Genomic DNA, 21542 nt, shown 5'->3' with positions numbered 1-21542 from the left:
ACTGAAAACTGAAAGCTGTTTGTGAGGAAAAGGGGAAAACGAACGAGGAATTGGAGCAGAAAGATCTAAAAGGATGACTTAAAGTTCAAGAAGAAAGAACAATATTGCAAAAAAAAAAAAAAGTCCAATGCTGGTATTTAGTTACTTTGTTTTCTCTCAATTTTTTCATTATTTCCTTTATAGATATTATGCAGCTATGTATTAGCAAGATATTGGCCAGTTGTTTTGCCATAACTGATCTATGTAATGCTATTTGTCACTGGCCTTTATCTTTCAGTGGACCTTATTCTAACTTACATGTTTCAGTACAGAGCATATTCACTTCAGTCTTTGACTAGTGGCTGAGGAAAAGGGTTAAAATATAACAATTAAATTAAAAACTGGAAGCATACCAAACAGAACTGGGAAAAGAAAGTCGTCTTTGCCAGAAACCCACCTGGAAAGAGAAGAAGCGCTTTTTCCCGTTCCAAGAGTACGTGCAATCAGCCCGCTGATCTCTGGAGCAAGCCACTCGATTGCAGACAGCTACAGGGAATGGCACGAGGATGCCTCTGCTGTATTTGTTTGTTGTGGGAGATCAGGTTATCCGAGCACTTACGCTGAATTTATACCAATGACTGCAGGTAGTGTGATTTACATCGCACTGGGCTCAGGGGTTGTATAATTAAAGTTATCTTGGTTGTTAGCTAATTTATATGCTGTGGTTAATGTCTATGTCTCATCCTACACCGGGTAAAATATATTTCATATATTAATATGAGTGTAATTCATTAATAACAGCGTCTGCTGTTCCTTCAATTCTTAGCTCTTTCTGGGACTAATTGTTCAAATTCTGTGAACGTGAGCATCCCTGGGACCTCAGTGGGAATATTCTCCATAGGAAATGCTAATGACATCAAGGCATACTTGATCATTTTTCCCTTCTTGATAGTATTGACATATGATGGAATGATTATTACTCATCTTCCTCTTAATACAGATTTCTGAGAGTCTTGCAGATACTTTCCTTTCTCTTTAAGGATCACTCTTTATTTTTCCATGTGTTAGATTTGGATAATAAAATGCAGAATTTTCTTTCCATTTTAGCAACCCCCAAGGAGAGTATGCAACAAGCAGACCTTAGGCTGAATTAAACTCCTGATGACTTTGTGGGGATAGGGGAAGTCGGTCTCGTCTGGGTAGAATAAGCCCAACTTCTTTGCTTGGGAAAAAATGTGTCATTATTATACTTTAATGAAGTGGGACATGTTTTGTCATCACTGTAGGAAGAATAAGCTGTTTACTCTTTAGTTTAGGTAGGTCTTTATTGAACAGATTCCTTTGTTAAGTTTGCTTTTTATTAGCTCCTATCCAATTATTAAAGGTAGTTACAGGTTTATAGCAGCAGGATTTAAAGGATTATTAATATTCTTTTATTACTGAAATGAAAATAAATACTGTAAGAAAGCAAAGCGTACTGAGCACCACTATATTTTTGTAATTATTTGCATAGGCTAGGGTAGCCCGCTCCCGATAAGCGTTGTCACAGGGCAGTACAAATTCAAGCTAAAGATTACCTAAACCAGAGGCTCTTCTCTGATAGTGGCTAATGGCAAATGCTTAGCAAAAGAATATAATAGGACAAATGTGAACTTCTCTTTTCTTTGGTGTGCTAGCAGGCTGCTAATTAAAGTAGGAAATTACTGCCACAGAATGTTTTGAATGTCAGAAGTGTTACTAAGTACAAAGGTAACCCAAGGAAATTTCAGGAGGCTTGGACTTGAATTAGGACTGATGCAGCAGCGTGCTCATGTTCTCTGGTTTGGGCTCCAACGCTTCCCATGATTCAGCTTTTTCTTTGCATCTATGGTTGCTGGGGAGTGCTGGGTTGATATATTCATTGCACTTATCCACAGCGAGCCCAAGATTTCTTTCTGGAGTGACAGCTCATTTAGAGCCCAACCCTTTATATTTTAGGCTTCTTCACTCCAACAGGAAGGTTGCATTTGAGTACAGTATAGGTATGCGTACAGAGATCCTGCAGTAGTAACATTGAACAAGGTCCTTGTGCACTGCTCAGGAATAAATCAAGGGCTATTTCTGCTTTTGTGGCTTTTCCCACCAGCTGCTCCTACAGGCAGTCATTTTTGGTGTCCGTTCATTATAGCCTGTTGTAAAATTGAGATATGTGAGGATAACTGAGGTTTGTTAATAGTTTTCTGTCCTTGCCAGCGTCTTGCCTTAGTGTGCCACAGTCGGTGAAACCGTCCTGGTGGGACAGCCAGCATCGTAGCTCCGAAGCTGTGTTCTTCCCATGCAGGCACTGAATTTCACTTCACGGAGATTTTTGCTGCCTAAATATATAATGAACTTTTTTACCAAGAATGTGATTTATGTAGGTCCTTGGCCACGATATCCCCCTGACACCGGCAGAACTTGTGCCCAGGGCTTATTTTGACCCCCTATTTTTCTTCCTTCCAGCAGTTTTAAACATACCCTTTAAATTCCATTCAAAAGCAAACATGCCCACTGATAGGTACATCTTAGTTTTTAGATATCCATAAGTGTGGGAGTCCTCTGTCTTGACTCCTCTCATGTAATGTTTTGGGGGTTTTATTAGTCTGTCCAAAGAAGCAATCCTATCACCAGACCATGCTCCATTGCAATTCTGTGCATTTTGCAACAAAGAGGAAAGTAACGTTAGTCAAGATTTTTACAGCTAGACTTTAGCTTTTGAGGAAGAAAAGAATAATGTAGTCATTACGTCTTCTGTATATAGAAAAACCACTTACATCTAGAACAAAAAAATACCAAATAGCCTTCTGAGACTGACAGTGATTGTCCAGCTGGCTGTAGGAGTTTCTATTTTCTTTATAATTTCACTGTCACATTTGAGTGATATAACTGATAAGCCAGTGTTGAGCTAAGTTTCTTGTTTTTCAGACTAAAGAAAATTCATCAATAATTTTGCAGAGCCATTTCAGAAAGGAAATTTTACTCTGCTTCGCACACTGCAATACAGTACTCAGCTTAGTGGTACTAGATAGTTCTAGCCACATAAGTACAGAGAAAGAATGAAAAATGTTTTCTCAAGTTATAAGGAGCCAGATTCATAACCATCCGTCACTCGCCTGGGCAAGTTCCTGATAAACTCCACAGAAAAATAACAAACAGCATATCCCTGTATCTTGGCTGGTGAAAATGAGATTCTTTCTCTGATTGATGTTAGCGGAGAGGCTTGTAAAAATGCATTTCCAGCTGATTAGTTCAGAAGGTGTCAATCTCATGCAGTTTTATGACCTGCAGACTATACTCCAGATGTACATTTGCTTTTTATAAACTAACAAAGATGAATGACGAAATTTGAGCATTTCTTTGGCAACTGCACCAGATAATGCCTGGGAGAGATAAAAACCCAAAACTGTGCTTTTAACCATCAGTACCCCCAGCTTTGACACTGAGCCAGGCTTCTAGAGTGAAAAGCAGCAAGGGAGGTCAGTACTTCAGCTAGGAAAGGGTTTCATATTGTACAAGAATAAGACTAGAAAACGACAAGAGTCACAGACTCTTTGAGGTTGGAAAGGCCTCTGGAACTCACCTAGTCCCACCCCCTGCTCAAAGCAGGGTCAACTAGAGCAAGGTGCTCAGCGCCGTCGCCAGCTGGGTTTTGAATTAGCTCCAAGGATGGAGACTCCACAGCTTCCCTGGCCAACCTGTTTACTTTCACAGTAAAAAAAGTTTTGCTGATGTTTAGACAGAATTTCCTGCGTTCCATCTGTGCCCATTGTCTCTTGGCCTTTCGCTGGGCCCCACTGAAAGGTGGTCTTTTTTACACCCTCCCGTTAGGGATCTCTACACATTGATGAGATTCCCCCTGAGCCTTCTCTTCTCCAGGCTAAACAGGCTCAGCTCTCTCAGCCTTTCCTCGTAGGAGAGATGTGTCAAGGCCTTAACCGTCTTCATGGCCCTTCACTGAGCTTTGTCTAGTATGTCCATGTCTCTCTTGTACTGGAAAGCCTCACCAGTACTGAGCAGAGGGGACAGATCACCTCCACTGACCTGCTGACAACACTCCTCTTGATGTAGCCCAGGAGGTCATCGGCACCTTCTTCGCCACAAGGGCATGTTGCTGGCTCCTGTTCAATTTGGTGTCCACCAGGACTCCCGAGGTCTTCTCCATAAAGCTGCCTTGCAGCCAGGTGTCCCCCAGCCTGTACTGGTGCCTGGGGTTGTTCCTCCGCAGGGGCAGGACTTGGCACTTCTCTTTGTTGAACTGCACAAGGTTCCTGTCAGCCAGTGTCTCCAGCCTGGAGAGGTCTACCTGAATGGCAACACGACCATCTGGCGTATCCTCACCCCAGGAAAAATCAATGTTCTTTCTTTTCCCTTAAAAAAGTTTAAACTTTGATATACTTAATGAGGACTTTTTGATCCCTTTCATTTTCCCTGAACTGACTTCAATGTCAGCCGAGTTAAAGAAGAATTTCAGATGTGCATAAGAATAGAAATCCCAGTCCTTTACTATTTTGCCAGTCCTCTAACTGATCCACATAACACAGCAATCCTTAGAGGAATACCTTTAGAAGATCTCTGTTTACTTACACTCTTAAATGGATGATATTTTTCCCTTCAGAAAGAAGTTCTACTCTAAAGCTAGATTGTTTTGGGAGAGAAGCAGTCGTGGGCTTCCTCCGAGTGCTGCATCGGTATATTTTTCAGTTCAGTGCAGCGAGCAAGCTCCCGCTCTAATCTAAATGGAATAATAAAATGTTTGAGCTATTTCAGTCTTGCTGTTCTTTTGGGGAAACAATTATCAGCTCTGTGATACCATATTACATTCATCTAGAAATTTTCTGTAGCTGACATTTCCAGGCTCATTTTCCTTACGACTTTACTTACAGCAAATTAGTAGTTATCAATTTGATCTTGATTTTAATCTTTCACCAAATTAGATTTCCAGTGATGTGACAGATCTAATGCTCATTATATGTGAATATTTCAGCACATAAGCACCCGTGCGTTTAAATCTTGTTTATACTGGCCAGCGTTCCTCAGCAGTTTATTCAGAATAAAACCTAAATGTTAGATACAGATTTTGTTCTCTCCTACATTTTCATGCAAAATAGTTGTGGAAATTGCCTTTGCCACTAGCAACAAAATCTTCCTGCCAAGGTATAAAGGAATCCACCTTGATAAATGTTGTGAAATATTTAAAGCTACCTGCAGCATAGATAGGCTAAAAAACTTTGGGAAAACAGCAGAGTGGGAGTTACTTGTTTCTTTTCTCTAGGAAGCCAAATAAGCTCAGATAAAAGCTACTTAGACCCACCTGAAATGTTTTAATATTTATAAGTTAACAGTGTATGCAGAGCCTGAGTGCCTTCATTTTCTGGTTTGTTCAACATGTTTTTAGAGAAGTATCAAATAAATAGGTTTAATTTATACATGATACTGAGTGTATTCAGCTTGCATGGATTTCCATGGGAGTTTAAGAACTCAGTGGAAACAAACTCTCTTTCCTTAATTGAAAGTGAATTCATTAAAATCTTAATTATTAGTATTCTTTCATACTACGTGTTTTTTTTAATCCCTCTGCTGGCTGCCTCGTTCACATGCAGGGGGGCAGGAGGAAGAGTTTTTCATTTGTGTGCCTTTCTGCCAACAGATGGGCTAGTTGACTGTATGGATCCTGACTGCTGTTTGCAGAGTTCTTGCCAAAACCAGCCTTATTGTCGCGGACTACCCGATCCCCAAGATATTATCAGCCAAAGCCAACAGTCGCCATCTCAGCAAGCTGCCAAAGCGTTTTATGACCGGATCAGTTTTCTCATCGGTGCAGACAGCACTCATGTCATACCTGGGGAAAGTCCTTTTAATAAGAGGTGAGCACGACTCATCGTTAACTCCTGAATACGAAAGAAATTGGAGAGGGCGTGAGATTCACATTTAGGAGGAGATCCACTGTGACTGCAAAGTTCATGGTGTGGACTTGCAGCAGAGACCTTTTCTCTTGATTTATCAAATTGCTTATTTTGTCTCATTTGCTGTAAAATCCAAATTGCCAGTGCCAGTAGGTTATGGAAGGTAAATGCCATGCTCAGTACCTGTATTCTAACAGGGCACTTCAGTAATGATTAAATAAATCTTTATTTAACCAGTTGATTTGGGCTAGCACAGTTGGAAATACATCAAGGCTATGAAAACACTTCAGAAGGAAAAGCAAAGCTGCACTTTTTAAACTGAGCTCACTAAATAATATAAATTATGAATTAATGTAATAGAACTGCTAAGTGCACGACAGTATAATTGCATAAACTATTTGACTGGTGCTCTACAAAGCAGTAATGACCTGAAAATAAACCAGTAACAGGAAGCAGGTGTCTGGGATCTCACTGAGTGAAGGAAGATGATTTACACTAGAACTACTGCGTTTGCAGTAATTTAACAGCATTAATGTGTTTGGGCACAGCAGTTGATTAAAAGTTGTTGCACAAATGTTCCTTATTGCTCTTTTAAATTTTGTACTTCATAGTCCCTGCAGTTTTACAGATTGCTTTGATACTAATTGAAAAGTATGTTGTTCTTTAAGAGTCTGCCAGAGGTATGACTTACAGTGGGAACATCCAGAGTTTATAAGTTCTTAAAATTCTTTAGTGAATTTCTGGTCTTAGTAACTCAGTACAGACAGAATGAACCAAAGTAAAATCAACAATATTGAAACAAAATTATTATCTGTAGATTTCGAGGCATTTGTTTATACAGTGTAAATTATGTGAACTTGTGAAAGGGTTAGAGTCGCAGGAATGTTTTTTTAAAGGTAGTTGATACCACATGGAGATGTGTGTGTGTGTGTTCACTCTATTAGCTTTTATTCATTCAAAAGAGAACAAACAAAGCCAATTTGTAATTTGATCCTGCATCTTTTTCACAGTCTTGCATCCGTCATAAGGGGCCAAGTATTAACTGCTGATGGAACACCGCTCATTGGAGTCAACGTCTCCTTTCTGCACTATCCAGACTATGGATATACAATCACTCGCCAAGACGGAATGTAAGTTCCCTTTGAAGCACTTTTAAGTCATAAAGACAGCAAAGGCATTACTGAAGAGCTGCTTGTGAAAATGAGATAATAATAAAATAATGGAAACAAAAGACATGAAAAAACGTGATTGACCCAAGTTGTACTTTGTACATTCCTCAAATGTAAAACACGCTGATTATATACTTCAGAAGTAGAAGGGCTTACTTAAATTAAACACGGCATCCCAAACTCTCTATTCTCTCAGTGCAATATTATGTAATATAATTTAATTGATTTCCCCATTGTTCCCAGTAGAGCCATTCTGCCTTCTGAGCAGTACAATGGAACGAAAAATCAATCTGTAAAATGGAGGCTGTGGACAGCTTTGGGAATTTGCTGACTAGCTGGCCCTCTTGGGTTTTTTTTCTAGGTTTGACTTGGTAGCGAATGGTGGTGCCTCTCTGACGCTGGTGTTTGAGCGATCACCGTTCCTGACACAGTATCACACAGTATGGATTCCCTGGAATGTCTTTTATGTCATGGATACCCTGGTCATGAAGAAGGAAGAGAATGACATTCCTAGTTGTGATCTGAGTGGGTTTGTAAGGCCAAACCCTGTTATCGTGTCATCGCCTTTATCCACCTTCTTTAGAATTTCTCCTGAAGATAGTCCTATCATCCCAGAGACACAGGTAAAGCGTGCTTCAAATAAATAGCATTTTATCACAGGCTAGTATTAAGCAACCATAATGAAAAGAGTGCAAACTACTGTTGAAACATAAATAATTCTGACTAAGTGCTAAGAATTTGCAACGTGATTATTTTCAGACCAATTTATTTATTCTGTGGGATGATTTTTAAACTTTCATCTGAAAAAAAAAAAAGGTAAGAAAGCTTGGTGTACTCCAGTGTCTTGTTTTATATTTGATTGCATTGCTAAATTTACAGAATGTCTTCAGCAATCAGGCACCGGCCCATCAAAAGGGTCACACTATAGTACATCTGACTTTTTTTGACTGCTGTCTTGTTAGAAGTGCACCTCAGAAACTGAAAATGAAAGGTGTTTTTCCACTATGTCTGAAAGACCCATACAGTCCAATTTATCTGTTTAGTCCTAATAAATAGCAGGACACTTAGATTTTTACGACAGAATCACAGAATGGTCAGGGTTGGAAGGGACCTTCAGAGATCATTTAGTCACCTACAGCAGGTCTCCAGAGAAGGAGACTTCACAGCCCCTCTGGGCAGCCTGTGCCAGTGCTCTGTCAACCTCAAAGGAAAGAAGTTTTTCCTCATGTTCAGATGGAATTTCTGTGTTCCAGTTTGTGCCCGTTGCCCCTTGTCCTGTCGCTGGGCACCACTGAAAAGAGTCTGGCCCCATCCTCTTGCCACCCACCCTTTAGATATTGATAAGCATTGATAAGATCCCCTCTCAGTCTTCTCTTCTCCAGGCTAAACAGACCCAGGGCTCTCAGCCTTTCCTCAGCAGAGAGATGCTCCAGTCCCTTAATCATCTTTGTAGCCCTCCGCTGGACTCTCCAATAGTTCCTTCTGTTTCTTGAACTGGGGAGCCTAGAAGTGGACACAGTACTCCAGATGTGGCCTCACCAGGGCAGAGTAGAGCAGGAGGATGACCTCCCTCGACCTGCTGGCCCCACTCTTTTTAATGCATCCCAGGATGCCACTGGCCTTCTTGGCCACAAGGGCACATTGATGGCTCATGGTCAACCTGTCCACCAGGACTCCCCTCTCTGCAGAGGTGCTTTCCAGCAGGTCAACTCCTCACCTGTACTGGTGCATGGGATATTCCTCCCTAGGTGCAGGGCCCTACACTTGCCCTTGTTGAACTTCATTAGGTTCCTCTCTGCCCAGCTCTCCAGCCTGTCCAGATCTCACTGTATGGTGGCACAGCCTTCTGGTGTGTCAGCCACTCCTCCTAGTTTTGTGTCATCAGCAAACTTGCTGAGGGTACAATCTGTCTCCTCATCCAGGTCATTGATGAATATGTTGAACAATACTGGACCAAGTACTGACCCCTGGGGAACACCGCTAGGTACAGGCCTTCAACTAGACCCTGTGCCACCGATCACAATCCTCTGAGCTCTGCTATTTAGCGAGTTTGCAATCCACCTCACTGTCTACTCATCTAACCCACACTTCCTAAGCTTAGGATGTTATGGGAGACTGTGTCAAAAGCCTTGCTGAAGTTGAGGTAGACAACACGCACTGCTCTCCCCTCATCCACTCAGCCAGTCATGCCATCATAGAAGGCTGTCAGATTGGTCAGACACGACTTTCCCTTGGTGAATCCATGTTGACCACTCCCAATAACCTTCTCTTCCTCTACGTGCTTAGGGATGACATCCAGGATGAGCTGTTCCATCACCTTTCCAGGGATGGAGGTGAAGCTGACTGGCCCGTACTTTCCCAGCTCCTCTTTCTTGCCCTTTGTGAAGACCGGCATGATGTTAGCTTTCTTCCAGTCCTCAGGCACCTTCTGTTCTCCATGATTTTTCAAAGATGATTGAGAGCAGCTTTGCAATAACATCTGCCAGCTCCCTCAGCACTCGTGGGTGCATCCCATCAGGACCCATGGATTTTTGGATGTCAGGTTGGCCTGAATGATCTCTAACCCTATCCTCCTCGATCAAGGGAGAATCTTCCTTTCTCCAGGCTCTCTCTCTTACCTCCAGGGCCTGGGGTTCCTGAGGGTCGGCCTTAGCAGTAAAGACTGAAGCAAAGGCAGCACTCAGTAATTCCACCTTCTCTGCATCCTCCGTCACCAGGGCACCCACCTCACTCAGCAGCGGGCCCACATTTTCCACAGTCTTCCTTTTACTACTGATGTGTTTGAAGAAGCTCTTCTTATTGTCCTTGACATCCCTTGCCAGGTTTAATTCCAAGAGGGTCTTAGCCTTCCTCGTTGCATCCCTGTGTACTCTGAAAACATTTATAGTTTTAATTTATAAACTAAAAGAACTCTGGAACACTGAGGACAGGCTTACAAGCCAATGAGCGTGTGTGCTAATCTACTTCTTCAGAACTTGTGATACTGAAAGTAAGACATCAAAACCTCGCTTTAAACAGAAAAAGCTGTGGTGGGAAAGGTTTTTCTCTAACGTAGGTATATTAAATTCTTCCATCACAAATAACTAATCACTAATATATTTTTCCTCAACTCTTAAAGCAGAGCTGCATTTCAAGAAGTAATATTTATCTCATTGTTGATTTCTGATAAAACTTTTCCTAGTGAAACAACACTCTTTCTCCTTCCCTCTCCCTTCTCTCCCTCTCCCTTCTCTCTTTTCTCTCCCTCTCCTTTCTCTCACTCTTTCTCTCCCCCACCTTCACAATGTCAGAATTACATAGTGCTCTCTTTTCCCAATTCACTAAGAAATGTCCTTGTCTCTTCAAGGGAAACATAGAAAATGTATTCAAATGTTTTCATGCAGAGCTCTTAAGAAAAGAGCAAAATCATTAAGCAGTTCATGGTAGGAGCGGGTTTGAAGTAAAGATGTAAGGAAATTACAACTAAATGCTCATACAAATCTAGACTGCACTAGAAAATTGTTGCTTTTATCCTCACTATCATTTCTGTGCCTTTGATAGTTGCAAGTCAATTAAAAGAAGGCATTTGCAAAACACAGTCCACTGAAAAGCAGCTCTGATTTACTTGTTTTGGCAACAGATGATAGATTCAGTTCCTGAAGTGATGGAAAATGGCTTAGATAGATGGGGTATAAATCAAGAGAAAAGTAATAATAGAAGAATGTCAGAAAATACATATTTTCAAAAAACATTTGTAATGTCTAGGTAAACAAGTCATTTCATGAGCAGTGGGACTAATGAAGTCTGGATTCCTACTAATTCCCACCCATTGCTGTAATTCCAGTTGTCTGCCACATCCAGTCCTTCCCCCACGGACTGCATTCAGCCTTCTTCTCACGTGACTACCAACTTCTTCCCTCCCGAAATAAACCCTTTCTTATAATAAACCCTAAAGGAACTGAATTATCTTCAGAGATTTCTACTGTTATTTCAAACGTGGTTGAAACTGGCTCCCAGGTTCAAAAGTCGTGAGGTGGGAGGTCTGACAGGCAGGACTGTTGGGTCAAGTTGATTTCCCTAGAAAACCAGCCAGAAGGAAAGTTCGTGTTCTTAGCAGACCTTAGGCAGTTGGTGTTGGTGGGTCATTCATGACGAGGTAAAAATAGTACTGTCGTTACGTATGCAAAAACCTGGTTCTGGTACTGTGTGGGCGAAAAAAAAAAAGATGAAGGAGTTATTTTCTTCTCTACTCTATGCTCATCACACACATAATCCCCTTCTTCGGCAAGTGGGAGCTGCCCAGCCGTGCCTGGGACGTACCCTTTAGGATCAGGTTCCCCTCGGAAATGCATAATGCTCAACAGTCTCTCTCCCAAAAAATTCACTGCACTGATAAAAGATGGGCAGAACCAGATTCCATTCAAAACTGTCTGGTCAGCTGCAGAGCAACTGCTGCAGATCTTTTTGTAAAAAAGGGACAATACCAGTTTAAACTGTGGAAGAGCAGATGAAGGCACAGAGAAAGAAACCGTTCCTCATGTTCCTTCAGTCAGTGTGAGTCATCCTGTTCGTGGGGTGACAGCGCTCACTGTCACATACTACAGGAGAAAATGATGTGCTGCAGTAATCATCATCCCTTGAAGTGCTTCATAATTCATTTGAGATAATGTTTCCAAAAGAGTGTACTTAGTGGCTTATGAATCCCAAATTGATCAGAGGGGGAATTAAAGTCTGTACCAAGGAAGCAGCACGAAAGAAAAATGCAAAAAGAAGGCAAGCGAGGGGAAAGAACGAATGCGGCGGGTAAAGGGGTGATCACAGACCCAACAGAGGGATGATAATAAATAACATGTTAACTAAATTTGGACTACTTAGGCATGACTTTATCTACTTTTAATTGCAAGTTAGCATGCTCTGCCTAGACTTAACTAGCTGAGATTAATCAGTGTGGAACAAGGCAGTAAACTGCATGCAGATGAGGGAGATCAGGTTAAGCTGCAGCTGCTTATATCTGTTAGGTAATACTGTTGCTGTCTTTTTCCTAGTATAATAAATGTCTGTTTGTCACACATTGCAGTGTGGTCTGGCAGAAACCCACATGCGAGTCACAATGAGCAATTCTGAAATTGAGTTTTTGAGGCTTTCCTTCTCCTAAACTTCTATTATCCCCTGTTACGTACGCTTGCAAGATGCCTTCTGCAGGTCCCCAGCAGCTTGTTACCATCACCTCGAGTGTATGGGAGAATGAAGACTGAAAAGTTTTCCTTCAAATTATATATTCAAGGTTGCCCGCTTTTTTTTTTCCTCTCCCCTGGCGTGCTCTCACTACTGGCAATACTAGACAGCAGAAGTTAGCAAAATTTATTTCCCCAGAAGAAGTCAGGGTAAAATACGGGCCTCGGTGACTTAATAAAAAGGATTGTATGTAACTTCAGGGTGGCCAGATTTTCCGCAAAGAAATCAACCTATTTTATCATTTAAACAGGCAGTATAATAGGATGGCTCAATATTCCAGTATTACATGGATGCTGCATCCTAGTGTCACTTCGCTAAAATCTGCAGAACTTCAAGTTTGTACTCAGAAAAACATGGAGCTTACTCTTACAGCCAAGTACCTCCATTGCGGCATCCTTGTTTTCCAGCACATTTTCTGGTTTTCTTCTCTTTTGCTTTCTGTTTGAAACTTTCTATACACCTCTTGATTTATTCTTTTATGGACCCATTTTTAGGTTTCTACACATGTATGGCTTTTTCCTATGCCTCTTCTCTGTGGTATCTCAGCAATATTTTAAGTCTAGAAAAAATGAGTCTTTTTTCCTCTTTTCATTCTCCTTGCTTTATATTGTTAACTCAAGGTTTTTTCCTTTATAAATTCATTTAAGTGCCTCAATTCTAGTGAAGTTCTTTTTTAAAAGGAAAAGATTTTTCCATCTTGAAATGAGTAGTTTCAGCTTCTACTTAAAAAGTATAATTTTAGTACTCCTTGGTCTCACGCTTTGTGTAATAGCAGCAGTTGCCAATATCTACCTGTATCTAAAAATGCCATCTTTGCCCCTCTTGAACCAAGACGATGTTACATTTTAATGCAGCAATTCAGCTGTTAACGTCTCGGCAAAGAGCCTTTATCTGACATTAGGACTAAAGTTTGCATTCATTTGTGAAATTTGTTCTCAAATCCTCGTTTTGCTCAATTTGCCAAAAAAATCACAGCAATACAGCAGGCATTTTCCCCCCTAATTGAATTAAATTCCTTATTCGGGGCTCTTAATAGCATCAGAGCATGTCACCTGAATCATATTATATTTTGGAGCAGGAAAGCGCTCCATAGCCTGGACAGCTTTAGTCCTGCTGGCCACGAGGGACGAGCAGCCCTGCGTAATTTATGTGACTCAGTCGCCAGCTTGAGCTCGCCGGACAACAAACTCTTGTCTTTTTGAAAATTGAGGTGACCCTTCTCTCGGTCCTGTAGGTTAAATATTTCACATCTGTTCTTCCGAGAAGCTTGATCATCCATAAATAAAATGTCAACCATTAGGATTTGGTGGTTGGGCTATAACTCAGTCCCCTCAGGGTACCAGCCTTTCCGAAGGTAGTTTGATATTCTGTCTGCACAAGGTAAAGTACAGTCAGCTTGGTTGTGTTGGCGATTCCTGATGTGACTTTTATACCCAGCGACTTTGCTGATTGCTTTACAATTGATGTGTTGTCATGGCTCCCATAGGATGCTCTCTGCTGTGCCTGATGATTTAACTTTTCGGATGAACATTAAACTGTTTTAATTCTCTTTGTAATGCTTGATTCTGGGAGAAAGGTTGAGATGCGTGACCTTACCTCTACATTGCTGAAGTTCTCAAGAAAAAAAAAGTTACTACAGGGGATATTTTATGGAAAGAAGGAAGTTGTGAGTCAGATTTCCAGCAGATATTTGAGGCTTCTGCAGAAACTAATAACATGGGTTTCGGTTTTGTTTTAAACCTCGCTGAGAACTGCGTGAGTGTCCTAGTTTCTAATTTGATAGTAATCCAAATACACAGTGGAATTTCTTGGCAATTGAAACTTCAAGGTGTCCTCTTTATTGCCTGTTATCTCAGCCAGGAGTACTGGGAGACCACCTAAGTGTTTAACGCTGCTCTTCCACAGTTGCAGTTGTAAAAGAAGCAATGGTCGTAACAGGAGACCAGTGAAGTCCATTAAATTGTGTCCTATTACAGGCGTATTATTTCTTTTTCTCCTCTTGCTTACAGAGACCTCCATCTGTTAGACTGGTTTTAATGTGCTGTATATGAGAGTCCTGCTGATGTCTTGAGGAGGAATTTGTCTTTTGTTCCTAAGTGGTTTGTGGTTTTCCTTCAAAGTCTTAGGAAAGGAATATGTTCACAATCACTTCCCTCTCTAGAGGGAGGGGGGGTTGTTTGTGTAGAAAATATTTGCTTGTTTCTGGCTTAGATACTGTGCCTATATTGGACTAAGGGAGAGCAGACGAGGTTTACAAACAGAAATGATGCCACACTCCCTTCCTTCCAAGTGGCCGTACTGCTTGTCGTTTCTCCTCAGTGATGGCACGTTCTTGATGGGGAAAAAGGAAACAATCAAAGATTAAAAATTGAGAATTTTTAAATCTTTAGCCTGGAGAAGAGAAGGCTGAGGGGAGACCTTATTATTGCGTACAAGTATCTAAAGGGTGGGTTGAAGGAGGATGGAGCCAGACTCTTCTCGGTGGTTCCCAGTGACAGGACGAGGGGCAATGGGCACGAGTTGGAACAGAGGAAGTTCTGTTCAAATACAAGAAAAAACTTCTTTACGGTGACGGTGGCAGAGCAGTGGCACAGGCTGCCCAGGGAGGGTGTGGAGTCCCCTTCTCTGGAGATTTTCAAGACCCACCTGGATGCAGTCCTGAGTAATGTGCTCTGGGCAATCCTGCTTTAGCAGGGGAGTGGGACTAGATAATCTCTAGAGGTCCCTTCCAACTCCGAAAATTCTGTGATTCTGTGATTAATTTAATTTATCTACTATCCAGTATCTTCCAATTCCTCCTTTACTTCCTACAGCTCTATTACAGTCTTACTGGAGAGGAATTGCATGCCTACATGTATCAGATGTAAATAACTATTCGTACCAGACAATAAGTCAAAGTACTATTCCTGATTTTCTGTTACTGTTATCGGGAAGGAGACAGATACAATTAATACCATATAAATTTTTCTTTGTATCGCAGCAGAAGTGGCAACAGAGAATGGTGTAGCGTCTGTCGCATAAACCACATTATTTGACCCTATTCAGCACAGACAGTCAGTTGTTCAAAAGCAGTGCCCAAGGGTTTCTCTAGCATAGAGAGCTAACTTGGCGCTTCTTTAGTAGCCAGCTTTCAATCCCGCTGAAATCTCAAGCCTAATATTTGCAGCAGTGTCTCTCTGAAGTCTGCTTTCCGCTAATATTAATTAGTGTTTGGTCTTCAGACGTTAGGACTAGGAGACAGGAAAGTAAAATAAAGCTTTCCAAATATACTTCCCCAGGAGCGCTCCTTTGACATGACCAAAGCTTTGGGCTTGTGCTTCAGCGTCCTTTGCCCTCTCTTCCCAACAGAGAAACATTATCTTTATAAATGTGTCTAGATACCTTTTTTCTTTTTTTTTTTCCCCAATAAACTGGGATACTTGGTAGCCGGTCACCTGAAGTGCTGGCTCTCGGTGTTTATGTCCTGGCTGAGGTATAGGCCGTTACGCAGGTATCCACGTTACGCAGAAACCTTTCACATCCATCCATCACCCACAAATGCTCCTCAGCACAGAGGAAAAGACAAGGTAGAGGGGAGGGAGGAACCTTTTAAAATAAAATTGAATCATTGCACCTCTCTGAAATGAGAAAGTGGTGAGCTGATGTCTGAGTAGTGAATATTGATCAGGAAATATGGAAAAAGCTTTCCCTGAGGCATCCTACTTATCTGTCTTCAAAATAAATGGAAGAATGCTCTAGTTTAAAGTATTTACAATCCACGGGTAATGCAAATAATAAACCACCCAAAATCTTTCCTGCTTCTACAGGAGCAATTAGACATCCCAACCCAAATCTGAAGCTTTGTGGTGCTTAGAGGCTCTGCTGCCATTGTCACATATCCGTGGTTGGGACATGGGTGGCAGCATGTGAAGGGGCTGTTTTCACGTAGATGAGAGATGCTTTTTTGCATCTTTTGGAAAAAGCAGTTGGGAATGTTGTCCCTCTCCTGCATGCTTCCTTTCCCTCTGTAAAAATAAAGGAGAGATCTTTGAAATCCTTCAGCAGAAAGTATCAATTAAGCAGCCTGAATATAATGAAGAATTAGACTTTGCTTTTCAGGAAAAAAAAAAAGGTGAAATGTTGTTATTTGTTTATGTATTTTTACATTATTAAATGAAGGGCAGATTTAGATGACACTTCCTAATGGATTGTCATGTAGCATCATGTCAGGCATCCTTTTATGATAGCTGCATTCTTCTGCTTAATTTCAAAATCATTCCAATACTGTGTTTTTTTCTTGCCAACGCATAGGTACTTCACGAAGAAACAACGATACCGGGAACCGATTTGAAGTTATCATATTTAAGCTCCAGGGCCGCAGGATATAAATCTGTTCTGAAGATTACTATGACCCAATCTGTTATACCATTTAATTTAATGAAGGTTCATCTTATGGTGGCAGTGGTGGGAAGACTTTTCCAAAAATGGTTCCCTGCGTCCCCAAATCTGGCTTACACTTTCATATGGGATAAAACCGATGCATACAACCAGAGAGTCTACGGATTATCTGAAGCTGTTGGTATGTGTGTTGTGGAGGAGGTTTTGCATTTTTACCGTTGTCTTGAAAATAGGGAAGTACATCTCAAATACTTGTATCCATTAAGTAGAAAATGTTTAGCAGAATAATATGAAAAATGACAACGGATATTAGAATATATTAGAAAATACATGTCTAAACTTTGAATTACAAGAAAAAAATGTCCTTCAAAGGGAAAAAGAGACCACGGTCATTTTTCACTTCTACTTCTTCCCCATGAAGTAGCCCTCAGCCTAATAATACAGTACTGGATTTAGTCTGCTCGCTGCTTGTACTTTAGAGCACAACGGCAATCTGACATACTTCACAAAAGGGCTGTATTCTGTACCTGTCCTAACGCACTTACTTTTAATAACTAAAATTGTTTTAATAACCCAAGATTGCTTTTTAAGGGATTTTGGAATTTTGTTTAGTATTTTAAATACATCTAAGGAAGCCATAGGGATTTTCAGGTAGCTTGGGAGAGCAGAAAAAACTATGTAGTTTAAGGAAATCACATTCTTTAAACTCTTCTTCTGAATGAGATCTTCTACTTAGTGAAAAAATTTATTGTTATTTCAGTGTCTGTAGGATATGAATATGAGTCTTGCTTGGATCTAACCCTCTGGGAAAAGCGGACCGCCATTTTGCAGGGTTACGAACTGGATGCTTCCAACATGGGTGGCTGGACCTTGGATAAACATCACGTATTGGACGTTCAGAATGGTAAGGAGTTTGTTTTCTTCTTGCTAATTTTAATACTCAACTGCCCTGCACTTTAGGTGTCTCTGACTTTTCAAACGTTTGCTTTGTTATTTTAAAAAAAGAAATTATGGAATATTTTGCATATGGTAAATGCTTTGAGCTTTACAATGTGTGTCATGTTTCTTCATCCTATAAATACATATGCATTAGTATTTTCACCTAACAGTGTCGGTCTGTGTTAGATGTGTTTACCAAAAAAATCCCAACCCCAAAATGTTGACATTGCTTTTAAAAAGTGAGTGATGCTAAGGAGACAGTATTTCTAAAGCAATTGTGGGTGTCAGCATTGTTCTGGGGATTAACTGTTTGTATGTAACAGTATCTCAAACAATGTTTTCACTTCCACTTTACACAATGAGTGAAAATTTAACAGCAATAGCAGACATTCCTGCCAAACCGAGAGCTCTTCACTCCCAATATGAAGTCATTCATTTATACAGGAGGTGTTCCTCTTCATGTCACGGTATCCCCAGCCCCAGCGTGACTCGTGGGAGCAGGTAGCACGTGGGTGCCATCTCTTCTGGAGGATGAGCACTCATTCACACTCTCCTCCCGTTCACGTCCTTCCCTGAGGAGAATCCTCCCTGGGATGCGGTGGTCGGCTCAACGCACAGCAGGTGACGAATGATGTTGCCTTGAGTCAGTGAGGGCACTTGTGCCCCTCGTTTCAGGACAGAGCCCGGTCACTAGTGAGCGAGTCTGCCTTAATTTCAGTGAAAAGATGAGGAGCAATACCCATTTGTAAGAACTGTGCCTTGGCACCAAGGCAGATGTGCCCGGTGTGCTACTCAGCAGCTGTCTGGAGGGTGCTGTGCTGAGGAAGCCCCAGCTCAACACTGAGCAGGAGGAAATTTGGAAAAATTTGGCTGGAAGCATGTAAGAAAGGTGAAATAAGCAGAGTCACGTGGCTCAAGGGTGGGAGGTGGTCGCACTGGATTTTTATGCAGAGGAGGAGCCCAAAAGGTAATTCAGCGGGAAGAACGTCACTTCTGCAGTCCCTGCTGTCCCTTGGAGGTCTCCCGACAGTAGGTGAATCCATCTACTATTGCCCCATCCCTGGAGGTGTTCAAGGCCAGGCTGGACGGGGCTTTGAGCAACCTGGGCTGGTGGGAGGTGTCCCTGCCCATGGCAGGGGGGTTGGAACTCGGTGATCTTCAAGGTCCCTTCAACCCCAACCATTCTCTGAGTCTATGAGCTTATTTTGTGCTCTCCACTAATCACCATCTAAAACATTGCTTCTGCCTGGTAGAAAAACAAGGCAACCAAATCAAAGGAGAAGGTGTCATTGTACCTAATTGAAAACGTCAAAAAAACCTGTGCAAATTATTGTAAGGTAATCCATCTAAAAATGTAAAGAGCTATAATTATAAATATATATATAAGATTGATTCTGTTCACAAGGTAAATTGATGGTGGCTTTAAATTACGTTCAAGAGTGCATTTGACAAGTAATGACTTTTCAAAGTGACGTGTGTCTAATTGAATAAACGAAGTGGAGAGTTGTAATGACAAGGTGGATGAGCTGGAGAAATTTATTCCGAGGAGAGTGTCTCAGACAGTGTTTGTACGGACATCCCGAACTACTGCAGTAAATAGTCTAATGTACATCTTTTAGTCTGGGATAATAGAGGAGAAATGTGAAGGACCAATTTTTCAAGGTAATGACAGAATAAATCAGGTGCAATAGTGCACTGTGCTGACTTGTAGAATCCCTCTGATGAAAATTATAGAACTCAGCTATTTCAGGCAAAATTATGGTGCCATGATTGTCATAAATGATGTAATCATAGGAGAGGGGATTTCGTATACTGTTAATGCATTCTGGCTTTAACTATTCATGAAAAATACGTTCTCCCTCTTTTGATTTAGATTTCTTATTTAGATTACTTGCCGTTAGGTTTCCATAAACCATTTTCATTCTTCCTGATTTTATCATGTATATTGATTTTACGTTTATAATCTCCTAAATTTGATAACATTAAAAAGTAGTGAAGACACCTACAACATTTAAAGAGGAAAGCAAAGTATTTTTTTCTCATGTCTTTCAGTACAAAGAGTGCATTTTGGGAGTGAGGAGAGAAAGAGGAATACATCTTAAATTTCTTCTAAGCATCTCAAAAGAGAAATGCATCCCTCAGCCCCAAACTGCCTCTGAAACTCTGGGCAGCCAAGCGATAAAACGCGCATCACTCTGAAATACAAAGGGACATGTGGTTTACATGGATTATACGACGGAAAGACATATTGTGACGTACGAGTAAAACCGTAATAGCTGACCGTTTGTGGAGTACACCTCGATGGATTCATTGAGAGATATAATGATGAGGGTCCTGGCAACGTTGCGGCACACTGTAAATTCACACTTTTTTTTCCTGAGACTGAAGATTTAACATAAAGCGCACACATTTTTCTTCTCATATTTCCTATGGAGGCTATAAGGAAGAAAAATACTGCTGGCACATTGCTTTGTCTTCACGAAATTATTGTTCCTTTCATGCCTCAAAGCAGAATTAAGTTTAAGAGGCAGGTTGGCCTGGCACCACATTTTTTTTGTTGTTTTGACATTTTTAATAACTGCCTATAACTGCAGACACGGTATTGAGGCAGACTTTGTTGCCAGCGGTACATTTTTATTGTGAGTTGAGTAAAGAGTCTTTTATAATGTAAAATTGAGGCAATCTCCAACTTTCTGAAGTAGCTGTTTAATTAATATTTACAATTTGCAGCAGTAATCCACTTTAGATTACATTTGGCATCACATTAGTTATAATAGGACTTCAGGAACACAATTTGCAAATATATTTTTTTCCTTTTTATAATATATATGCGCGGTTAGAATTTCAGTCATTTCTGGGCAATTTCAAAACTGTAAGGATTTAGGAACGCAGACCTTGATTTCATCCAGGACACCTTGCATTTCCTTCAACGTGACAACTTTTATCCTGAATTACAACTATTAAAATTATTAACAGCTAAAAATAAGAGCTTGAAAACTTGTTTGGGTTTTAAATGCTGGTATATTTAGTGTTTCTACTACATTTTGTGGACAAGATTATTTAATGCTTTGTGTGTTTGTGACTTAAAAGTAACTATAAAAGTTCCACTGAAGTTCTGTGAGTGAGAAAAATATGGTGGTGAAACAATTAAAAGTCCGTTAAATTACAGTCATGAACTAAAAGAATATTTAGAATACTTGTGCATCAGTTTATGTGCATACATTCAAAGGTTTTATGAACTATTTTTTGTTTTGTGTTTTTTGTATTACCTGCAGGAATCCTCTACAAAGGAAACGGTGAAAATCAATTTATATCTCAGCAGCCCCCGGTTGTTAGTAGCATTATGGGCAATGGAAGACGCCGCAGCATCTCCTGTCCCAGTTGTAATGGTCAAGCTGATGGTAATAAATTACTGGCTCCGGTTGCCTTAGCTTGTGGGATAGATGGCAGTCTTTACGTGGGGGATTTCAACTATGTGCGGCGGATATTCCCATCTGGAAATGTAACTAGTGTTCTGGAGCTAAGGTATGTTTTCTTCTCATCTGGGACTTTTGGAGTTGTGAATTACTGTTGCACACTAAAGTACGGACTAGATTGCTGACGTTGTGCAAGTTAAAAGTTTCCAAATGATTTTAGGAACAAAAAAAAGGTGATTCGAAAGATTTTAATACATTTGAAAAAGTATTTAAAACTGAAGTGAAAAAATTTTACCCTGGTAAAATATTTTAAGTGTGCGAATCTAAACTGTGAGAATTTGATCTACCCAAAGTAATTATTCTGTGGATTTAAAGAGTTAACCTACGCAGTCAACAAGAGTGGACAAGAGTCATTCACCACTTCACTAATGCTAGATGTAAATGTTGCCTTCTTTTCATCTTTTAACATCCTTTCTGAATGTTTTCCTAATAATGTTTTTCTGTTCTTTTTCACTTGCTCCCACCAA

At 40.7% G+C, this 21542-nt stretch overlaps 1 protein-coding gene across 1 annotated transcript in view; it reads left to right on the top strand.

Annotated features, from left to right (window-relative positions):
* TENM3 (teneurin transmembrane protein 3) overlaps window positions 1-21542 on the top strand; it is a 323623-nt gene that overhangs the window by 261419 nt on the left and 40662 nt on the right. The window contains exons 16-21 of the mRNA XM_009891787.1: window positions 5645-5861; window positions 6911-7030; window positions 7431-7692; window positions 16574-16841; window positions 17421-17564; window positions 20875-21124. Of these exons, the coding sequence (XP_009890089.1) occupies window positions 5645-5861; window positions 6911-7030; window positions 7431-7692; window positions 16574-16841; window positions 17421-17564; window positions 20875-21124 (1261 nt within the window). The remainder of the gene's footprint in view (window positions 1-5644; window positions 5862-6910; window positions 7031-7430; window positions 7693-16573; window positions 16842-17420; window positions 17565-20874; window positions 21125-21542) is intronic.

The sequence above is a fragment of the Charadrius vociferus genome, unplaced genomic scaffold (assembly GCF_000708025.1).
Source record: "Charadrius vociferus isolate BGI_N301 unplaced genomic scaffold, ASM70802v2 scaffold478, whole genome shotgun sequence".
NCBI classification, from domain to species: Eukaryota; Metazoa; Chordata; class Aves; order Charadriiformes; family Charadriidae; genus Charadrius; species Charadrius vociferus.
This window is presented reverse-complemented; position numbering and strand designations above follow the sequence as displayed.